The sequence below is a fragment of the Mastomys coucha genome, unplaced genomic scaffold, assembly GCF_008632895.1.
Source record: "Mastomys coucha isolate ucsf_1 unplaced genomic scaffold, UCSF_Mcou_1 pScaffold17, whole genome shotgun sequence".
Classification (NCBI taxonomy): Eukaryota; Metazoa; Chordata; class Mammalia; order Rodentia; family Muridae; genus Mastomys; species Mastomys coucha.
The window spans coordinates 22118486-22128892 of NW_022196899.1; the positions used below are offsets into that span (position 1 = coordinate 22118486).

The 10407-nt window shown below is 46.3% G+C and overlaps 1 protein-coding gene across 1 annotated transcript in view; it reads left to right on the forward strand.

Annotated features, from left to right (window-relative positions):
* Nucleotides 1-5537: 5537 nt before the first annotated feature.
* The window catches only part of Slc2a2 (solute carrier family 2 member 2), a 31097-nt gene continuing 26227 nt past the window's right edge, over nt 5538-10407 (forward strand). Inside the window, exon 1 of the mRNA XM_031376485.1 lies at nt 5538-5669. Coding sequence (XP_031232345.1) covers nt 5655-5669 — 15 coding nt within the window. The 5' untranslated portion in view covers nt 5538-5654. The remainder of the gene's footprint in view (nt 5670-10407) is intronic.

Here is a 10407-nt window from a genome sequence, read left to right on the forward strand (position 1 = left end):
GAAGAATACACATGGAGGGACTCATGGCTTCAGCTGCATGTGTAGCAGAGGATGGCCTTATCTGGCATCAATGGGAGGAGAGGCCCATGGTCTCTGTGAAGGCTTGACACCCCAGCGTAGGGAAATGCTAGGGTGGTGAAGCAGGAGTGGGTGGGTGGGGGAGCACTCTCACAGAAGCAAGGGGAGGGGAATGGGATAGGAGGTTTGCGTTTGCATAGAGGAAACCAAGAAGGGGGATAGCATTTGAAATGTGAATAAATAAAAGAACCAATAAAAAATACAAAGGCTGGATGTGTGTCTTTCATTTGGGAATGTAAACCATTGAGGTGGGTAGCAACCACGACTCTGAGATTTATTTAATTATTTAATTCAACACAACACAGTGAAGTTGTGAACTATAATGTGTGCTTTGGGTGGCTTAGAAACTGTTGGTAGGATTCTCAGTGTTGCTTACTGCCTTGTTTATGAAGCTCCCTCTCACCTTAATGGCAATTATCAGGATCTTCCACTCTCAGACAAAGACTACCGAGAGAAGATATTTATGTCCTACAGGGTTGAAGGTGTAATCAGGAGCCTTCAGTAAGAAGGCTGTGTTAATCAGTGAAGTCTACTTAAGTTACGTGATTCCAGAGTCACTGAGCCTTTCCTTATCAGTGGGCAAAGTGATAGTTTGAACTGATTCCTGAGACTAATTCTACCTGCCATTGATTTAAAAGTGGAACAAGTAATTTCTAGGAGCCTTGCCAGGGACATTCACAAAATAAATTGAAATGCATTGCCCCAAAGCAACTTTTTTGTTTCCTAGGGAAAGTGGTTTGTTTTTAACTATAAACACTGCTGGGTGTTTATAGTGGTAAACATTTTTAATCCAGCACTTAGAAGGCAGAGGCAAGTAGATCTATGAGTTCAAGGACAGCCTGGTCTATATAGTGAGTTCTAGGAAAGCCAGAGCTGCACAGGAAGACTCTGTCTTGAAATGAAACAAAGCAAAACCCAACAAAACGACACACGCACTAGAAGGCACAGACTCATATCTGTGTTCACATAGGAATGTTACTGCCTCTGTTACTGCCCACCTCTTACTCTGGGAGGAAGCTCTGGATGTCTACTACAGATTAAAGCCCTAGCACCTCTAAGTGTCCATTACCCCAGGTTAGCAAGCAGGAAAATGGTCTGTCACCTCCTATCCCCCTCTCCTAAAAATACTATCATTTTCTTTGTAGACCAAAACACACCTTGAGTTTGTTGCTCCTCCTCCTCCCTACCATTAGTTCCGGCAGCCAGAAACAAGCGTGAGTGGTCACCGTGCCCTTGCAATTTGTTTCTCCTATTTTGGCTGATGCTCCCACCCAGCCCACCCCTCACACAACAGCAGGGATTATCTTTTTGTTCTATTTTGGGGGTTGTTACTGTTCTTTGAGACAGGGCTTCCTGTACCCTAAGTGTTCTGACACTCTGTAAGTAGCTAGGGACGACTGGATTCGTAACCCTCCTGTTTCTGGGCTGGGATACACATATGTGCCACTACACTGGGTTTTCTGAGGTGCTGGGGATCATATTCAACTGAGGCTTCACGCATGCCAGGCAAGTACTCTGCCAGCTAGGCTGCGTGCCAGCCACTAGAGGCAATCTTACAGCAAACACTAGATCATAGCTCTCTGCTGCCTGTCCCTCCAGTGATTTCCCATGGCCTTTCACATGAATTCTAGCCCGCCCTGGTGATCGACAAGGTCCTGTATATCTATGGCTGCTGTCTGTCTCCCTAGTACTATGACAGACAAATTTGAGGTAGATGTCTGAATCCTGAGTAAGAAAGACAGCCTCAGGATGCCCCAGTGTAGGGGAATGCCAGGACAAGGAAGCGGGAATGGGTGGGTTAGTGAGAAGGGGGAGAAGGGATGGGATAGGGGGATTTTTGGGGGGGAAATGAGGAGAGGGGATAAAATTTGAAATGTAAATAAAGAAGATATCTAATAAAAAAAATTAAACAAGAAGAAGAAGAAGAAGAAGAAAGAGGAGGAGGAGGAGAAGGAGGAGGAGGAGAAGGAGGAGGAGGAGAAGGAGGAGGAGGAGGAGAAGGAGAGGGAGAGGGAGGAGAAGGAGAAGAAAAAGGAGGAGGAGGAGGAGGAGGAGGAGAGGGAGAGGGAGGAGAAGGAGAAGGAGAAGAAGAAGGAGGAGGAGGAGGAGGAGGAAGAGGAGGAGGAGGAGGAGGAGAAGAAGGACAAGAAGAAGAAGAAGGAGGAGGAGGAGGAGAAGGAGGAGGAGGAAGAGAAGAAGGGGAAGAAGAAGGAGGAGGAGGAGGAAGAGAAGAAGGGGAAGAAGAAGAAGAAGGAGAAGGAGAAGAAGAAAGCCTCAGAGTCAGACCTCAAGTGGGCCCCTTAGGCCAAGGTGCACAGTGAGAGTTCCCTGCTTGGGTGGGGGACACTAGGCCTGTGGAGACCTGCAAGCAGGTTTTATAGTGCGAGTTAACATTTAAAATCAATCTTGATTTCCAAATCAAAAACATGCAATTGGACAAGAGGACCAGGGAAGCCAGACAAGGGCACCTGCCCTTCAGGACAGAGCTCTTCCTGTGAAGAACATGTCCCCTCGGTTTACACTCTTGTCTTTTGCCCTTACGTCACCTGCCTCAGTGGGAGAGGAACACAGCAGGCTTCTCTGAGCTGTCTCCTCTCCTCTCCCTTAGAGAGAAAACAAAGCCAACAAAACAATTTCTGTCACTTTACTAAAAGAAAAGTTAAGAAAGGGGAGAAAAGGAGGCAAGGTTACCATTTACAATTTCAGGTGTTTCCTCTCTTAATTAACTATGTAATCAGGATGTGACCTGAAAGGTTTAAAAGTATAAAGCCAGGTCTAGGGAGGCCACCTACTGGGTCAGAACATTTGCTCTGCAAACAGAAGGACCTGAACTCAATCTCTAGTACCCAGTACTGGCTGTGTCTGCATATAACGTGGGCACAATTATATGCAGGCACAGGGGCACTAAGACAGATGGATCATGGGTCACGAGCAGAGCTGGTTTTGTGGTGTAGGAGGGATCTCTGAATGCTTCTGAGAACTCAGCAGATAGACGTCATCCCAGGGCAAAGTGCAAAAAGGCAGGCTCATGAACAGAACTTTATCCCACAGAAACTCACTGCTCCTCCGGGCACCTTGGAACTACAATTGCAGTCTTGCATGAGGTCAGTCTGTGGCCTGAGTTCACCTGCCCCAATCAACCTGTGCTATAGGCTCCTTCCACCCTCAACCTGCAGATAGGTAGGTGTTAGCCCACTCCCAGAAGCTGCATAGCCTCAAGGAGTTGTGCTTGCAGTGGGGGAGCAGCGGCATCCCTGGCCCTCTGGCCACCCGAAGAAGAGCAGCACAGTCGTCTCAGACTCCCAGGCACAGCCGCCGTGAAGACCAATGCCACACTTCAAAGCAGACTTCAAGAGACAAAGGTAGAAAAAGAACCCAGGGCAGCAGTCATTCCTGACTGTGGCACAAGTGTGTTTGGGGCAGAGCGAAGTCAGTGGGAAATAGTTACCGGGTCATCTCCCCTCTGGGTCATCTGTGGAGCTGTGCAGGACTGGACACGTGCATCCTGGTGCATCTTGGGGTGCTAGAAAGCCTAGTGCCAAAATGGAGCACAGCAACTCTTTCTAATACCACACCAGCACTCTGTAAGCCGGTCAAGCCCTGAGAAGTGCTGAGCAGCTCTTGGCACCAAAAAGGATGCTATAAAGATTAATGTCACTGCTATTAGCGCTCTCTCTACCTGCCTTCTAAGACACTGCACGCTCTGTCCCCACATCAGTGTAAAGTCCTGGCAGGAGGTGACTAGGTCTCATTGGTGACAAGTTAGAGCATACGACCATGCTGAGCTCTGCTGAAGTTTGGGTTTTGAACTGAATTGTTTGATTCCTGTGTTGTCACCTCACAGAAATGAGGGGCTGAAGAGGGAGCTCAGTGGGTAAGCAAGAAGGACCTGGGTTCAAGTCTCCGACGCACATTAGAAACAACAAGAATCTAGACGTGGTCCAGCAGTGCCTAGAATTCCTGCACTGGAGTGGATCCGCTGGCCTGTCAGCTTGCCCACACATGTGGCTTTCAGGTTCTCTGAGGTCCTGTCTCAAATAGAAACTGGTATAGGGTAATAGAGGAAGGCTCTCAACACCAATCCCGGCCTCCACACAGAGGAGAACTCGCACATGTGCATACAACACATATGCAGAGAGAGAGAGAGAAAGAGAGAGAGAGACAGAGATAGAGACAGAGACAGAGACAGAGAATGAATGAATGAATGAATGAATGAGGAGAGGTGGGAAAATGTCAGGCCAACTAAACTCAGTTTCCTTCCAACCTCCATGTCCCTGTCCTTCGGCCAGGGGTTCTTGCCTTTCCTCCACTGTGAACTGGCTCCATTATGGACTCAGTGGATGCCAGCAAGCACAGCTGGCAGTCACAGTGAAGCTAGACTAACTTGGGCATCGCCCCCATTATTTTTGGATCAGATGCCATAGGGAATTCCTAGAAAGAAACAGGGTTAAGACATGTAAGCAGAATTCACTGGAAACCCAAGGCTGTCACAAGCACACTCCTTCTCCCAATCAGGCTCTGTCTATGTAGCCAGGGCTAGCCTGCCACTCTCACGTGATCCAGTGAGCCTCCAACGCATAGTCCTCTTTTCCCAGCCTCCCCAGTGCAAGCATTACAGATATGTGCTACCACATCTGGCTCCGCAATCTCATCTTGAAATACACTGAATTAATAATAACAATAGAAAGTATGTTGCCAGCCGGGTGGTGGTGGCACACGCCTTTAATCCCAGCACTTGGGAGGCAGAGGCAGGCAGATTTCTGAGTTCGAGGCCAGCCTGGTCTACAAAGTGATCTCCAGGACAGCCAGGGCTGTACAGAGAAACCCTGTCTCGAAAAAACAAAAAAAAAAAAAAAAAAGAAAAAGAAAGAAAGCATGTTGCCACCACCTACTGAGAACTTTTTTTGTCCTGAACATTTATCACATTATTTCCTTTAATCATCCCCTCAACAAAGTGAAATGTGTGTGCTATTTTCTCTACTTTATCAGGGCAAAAATCAAACAATACAAACCTAAGACACAGAAAAGTCACAGGGTTCCACTGGTTTAAATTCACCCTCAGTAAAATGCTGTGCTTCCAACCCCAGTGCAGATTCCCTCCATCCCTCATATAGATACCCAGGGCCTCCACAGTCTGTGGCCAGGGAGCCCTCAGTACTAATTCTCTGAAGAGCAAACTGTTCTGCACCCTCCACCCTCCACCCTCCCATCTTTGTCTTCCCCACATCACAGCATGCCTCAGCTTCTACAAAAGACCCTCCCCCAGGTTGCTCCCCTTACCTGTCTATCCCATTTCTGCCACACTCATCAGCCTTTAAAATGTGTCTGTCTCTGGTTTGTAACTTATATCTGTGAGGCCTACTACCGTTCTCAAGCCACAGGTCAGTGAGGTAAAGGGTGTATTGATTGGATTACCATCAATACTCAGCCTCTGTGTAGAAGTTCAGAATTCACCTCTTGCTCCTCCCCCTCCTACAATGTATAACCAGGCAGAGCTGAGGACTCTGGCTGCTTAGCTCCTCATCCACATTCAGTACAGGACCCGGGTTAAGAGGACAACTCCACACACACACACAATGTCAGAAGACAAGGTACAGTAACCGTGGGGTCCTTTGGCTTTGGCTTTGAGGAGGTTGGGAACCTGTTTCAAGGCAGTGAGCGAGCTTATATGCTGGCACTGGATGCAGTAACCACAGATCCAGGCTACCTCTGTGCTGAGTCAATTACCAATCTTTTTGGCTGCTAAGCAAATCCCATGTTCTTATTCAGTAATCGGACTTTTAAGGATATTTGCTGTTTTGAATAGGCCTGCCACTGCAGGAATATACCTACCACCCCCCAAGATCTGGGGAAAGTTAACAGGAATCTAATCAAAAAAAGTGAATCTGGAATGTTCAAAAACGCCCAGGAATGAAAGACAGTTGTAGATTAGTAGACTGAGAACTGACTGTGGTAAGTTACCTTGGACTATGGGAAGAAGAAATGGTCCGTGAAGCACCATCTGGGGGATGATGACTTTGGGCTGACTCTTAGCTAATGTTACATACATTATGACATTAGCTAATGTTGGCATAGCCGGTGTTGTAGTCATGAGCGTGACCACATTGCAATCAGACAGGGGGATGCCTTCTCCTTAAGGAGAGTACCTGTGGAAGTCACTAGGAATGAGGTGACACAAATAATCTGCAGCTTAATTTTAAATGGTTCAGCCAAACCAATACACGTTAAGAAACCAATGTAGTAAGTGCTAGGTAATCGCTGTGGAGCACAGTGAAGGCTGCAGAGTTTTCGTTCCTCTGGCATCTCAATGTCTCCGTAGATAGAATCCCTTGTCAAATAAAACCTTCAAAAGGGTGTGTCATTCTTCTCGGATTACAAGCTCTCCCCAATCCCTGCATACACTAATGGTAGAGAAGTTGACAAATCTTACCCCCGTTAAGATACTCGTAATACTGACCTGGTGAGGATGGCGCCGAGTGCTCCTTTATGAGGGAGCACATGTGTAAAGGAATCAGCCAGGCTCAGGTGTGGGTTCTACTGCAGTGTGTGCTGCTGAGACTCATACTAAATCCATTGACCTTTGTGTTTTCTACACCGTGCTAACATAAGGACTCCTGGGGTAGAACACGGGCAATCTGGGCTTTATTCTGGTGATCTGTGAATGAAGTGATCTCTTCGGAGCTCAGAGTCAGTAAAAGACAACACGGGGAAGGCTTAGAGGGCAAATGTTTAAATGTCAGTTATGTATTTGTACATGCATATTTAAAGAATGGCCTCAACATAGACATTCTGTGAGTACTACAGCGCAGGATAAAGCTATCGCAGGGAGAACTGTAACGATGGTTTACTAACGATGAGTCTGAAATTAGTAACTACAGGGATGCTGTACGGATTCCGCAGCTATGGGAAGGCAGCAGTCGTAGACCTGACGTCTAGACGATATTGTCAAAAGGGACTGGGCTTAACAGCACCACCAGCCCAGGGCACATGTTCATGCTCTGTAACTTCCCTGTGCTTTAGAGACCAAAGACGAGCTTTCTCCAAGAGCTAAGGGTCTGCCTAAGAAGAGAACACAGAAGGTGTGGGGACAGCTATAAAGAATGGCACATTTCAGCTTTGTGGACGCACCGGAGTTTAAGGGCTTGGGCGGGGGGATGGTGCTCGGGAGAGTTAGAGTGTCAGCCTGGACGAGCCCCTGATGCACAGAAAATTCAGATGAGGGGCATGGTCTCTCAGTTCTCCATTTCTTCTGTTGGAAAATGGAGGTGCCAGATAAACTTGCACTTCTTAAGTCCCTTTTCTGACTGAAAACCCTACAGTATGAGATGTAGCTACCCTTTTTCAAAGTTGGATGCAGACTCACCTTTGTCCTGGCTTTTGGAAGCACGTGGAAGCAAATCATATGCTTTCCTAGTCAATCAGTCATCACTGGAAAGTTTGTTCTTTTATTTAGCAGTGGGGGTTTAACAGTTCCCTGCTGGGATATCTGCCCTAGACCGGATAACCTTCCCTGAGAATGGCTTCCTCAGCCACAGAGTGCAGATCATCTCTCAGGCTTTGCACGTGGCTCCCGATATTATTAATGATGTGTGGAAAGTCGATAGATGGTTGTTGATAAGTCCAGGTCATGACCTGACAGTCATATGACTAACAGGCCTTCACTGTGCGCCCTCTACTTAAAAACAGCACAAGGCATCTCCAGTCAACAGTCATGGCATGCCAGTCCTGTCATCCCCCTGTCACCCGCTGTTACTGCTTTTTCACAGCTAAAGGAACTGGAGCACAGGGATACTGGAGGCCATTAGGACCCCTTTCTCAGTCTTCTGACTTTCTCAACTACTTGTCCATGCCAACAGATGACACATGACTTCTAACCCACAAAACAAATGGCACGTTTTCTCTCATGTTAAGGTTCACCTACTTCCTTATTTCGTTTAACATTTTTATTCTTTGTGTGTGTGTGTAGTATATGTATGTGTGTGGTGTGTGTGGATGTGAGTGTGTCTGTGTATAGGTGTGATGTGTGATGTGCTGTATGTGATGTGTGGTATGTGCTTGTGTGTGGCGTGTGTCTGTATGATGTGTGTGTGGTGTATGTATGATGTATATGATGCATGTGCGTGGTATGTGTCTGCGAGTATGTGATATGTATCTGTATGTATTGTGTGTGTGTCTGTGTATGTTATGTGTGTGATGTGGTGTGTGTGTATGTGTGTGTGTATATGTGTGTATGTGTGTGTGTGAGAGAGAGAGACTATAGTGCATGGCGTGTATGTATGACTGTAGTATATGGTTTGTGAGTGTATGTGTGTGTGTGTATGTATGTGAGAGAGAGAGAGACTGTAGTATATGTATGACTGTAGTATATGGTATGTGTGTGTGTGTGTGTGTGTGTGTGTGTGCGTGTGTATCCAGTGTGCATGTGTTCCTGTCACAGTGCACATGTGCACACAAGACTACTTCCAGGAGTTAGTTCTCACTTTCCACCTTGTCAGTCCCAGGAACTGAACACAAGTTGTAACCAAGTCTGGTGGCACTTGCCTTTAGCTGCTGAGCTGTCACACCGAGCATCTCTCCATGTTTTTTCCTACTCTATCCTTCCATGTCTATCTGCAGTATATTTTAAATTAGACATGGGAACTGGCTTCTCTGACCAAAATTTATTTAAGTCCCAAGTAAAAACTGATTTTTGAAAATGCTTCCAGCTTAGTAATCTCGTGCCCTGTGAAGAAATTTAGGAAAAAGACTTGTAGATTTCCTTCCACTTGCCTTCTGTACAAGTTCTGTCTGTTTCCACATTTCCCCTTATTCAAACAATGAAGAACAACGGGGTCTTTGAGAGAATAGACAAAGCTTTTAGGAACCCAAGGCCTGGACTGAGCAAGATCCCCTCTGAATTCTCAATACATTTCCTAGCTCTGTCTCCCTGTTCCTGCCAAGCTCTTTGCCATTAGAAATGGGTGAATGGGTGTAGTTGGGACTTCATTGTGCTTAGTGGTTTTCATAAAATTTCCCTGTCATGAACAAAACTTGTTCAGACTAAGCAGACAGCCACACCACCTGGATGACTTGGCAGGTATGACATCTTTAAGGACCTTGAGATGGAGCGGCACGTTCCAGGCTCATCCAGAGGTGTTAAGTCTAACATCATACTTTCCTGAAAGGGACAAACTTGTCAGGACCTGAGGACTGCAATGTGCCAAGGACATGGCAGCCACTGTCGGCTATGATGATGGAGGACGGCCATCCTTCGCCAAAGAGCATGCTGGCCTCTGCAACTGAGCAGCCTGGCTTTACAGCCAGTCAACCAAGAGTCGTTACCTCTCAGAGTCCTACCCACCACAGGAAGTGAATTCTACGACCAACCAAAGGCTTTTCTTCTCCAGTTTCCAGAAAGGAACATAGCCAGCTAACATATTGATTTTAGTTTGCAGGGACTCAGACCAGACCTCTAACCCGACAGTCTATAAGATACATTGGATTGCATTGCGTAAGCCACTGAGTTGTTAGGAATTTTTGTAGCTTTGGTGGAAAATTAATGCCAGGAATAAATGAGATAATCCATATAAAGGAGCAGCTAGGCCTGCAGGACGCATCCTCAGTACGGGGCTCTGGAACTAGGCTTGTGTTGCACCTCACATCAGTGTCCACACTGCGGTGATGGAGGGCATGTTAGAGCCTGCCCAGCGCATCTGGTCCCTGGCTGCTGATGATAATTACTTTCTGTAAACAAAAAGAAATCCTGACCCTTGGAAATAGATTGAAGAAAAAAATGACTTAGGGACAAACAACTCACCCATTTTAACTTTCATTCTCTCAATTTTAGATGCCTCACTACAGTTTAGAAAGCCATTTAAAACCTTACATATACCATATACCATCATATAAACATCATATAAACATCATAAAACATCATATACCATATAATATGCATGTGCATGCCTATTTCAAATATTAGTTTTTTACACATAAGATATTCTCATATATAAATGTGTATATTTCTTTACTTGTAATAAATACATAATATATGTGACATGAGTGCATGCATGTATCTTTAGAGTGTGAAAAAGAGAAGGAAGGAGAGAGAAAGAGGGAAAGGGAGGGAGGGAGGGAGGGAGGGCCAGAGGGCAGGAGGAGGGGAAGGGAGGGAGAGAGCTGGAGGGAGAGAGGGAGAAAATGAACACTGTTCTGTAGTCCTTTCAGAGAACAAAGTTTCTGACAGGACTGGGGTGCAAAAAAGCCACCTAAAGCTAGTAAAGCAGAAGGGAGCTGTGTGACCTACAGATGCCACAAACCCAAGAGATACTCAGCTAACTGAAGGGAGCTGTG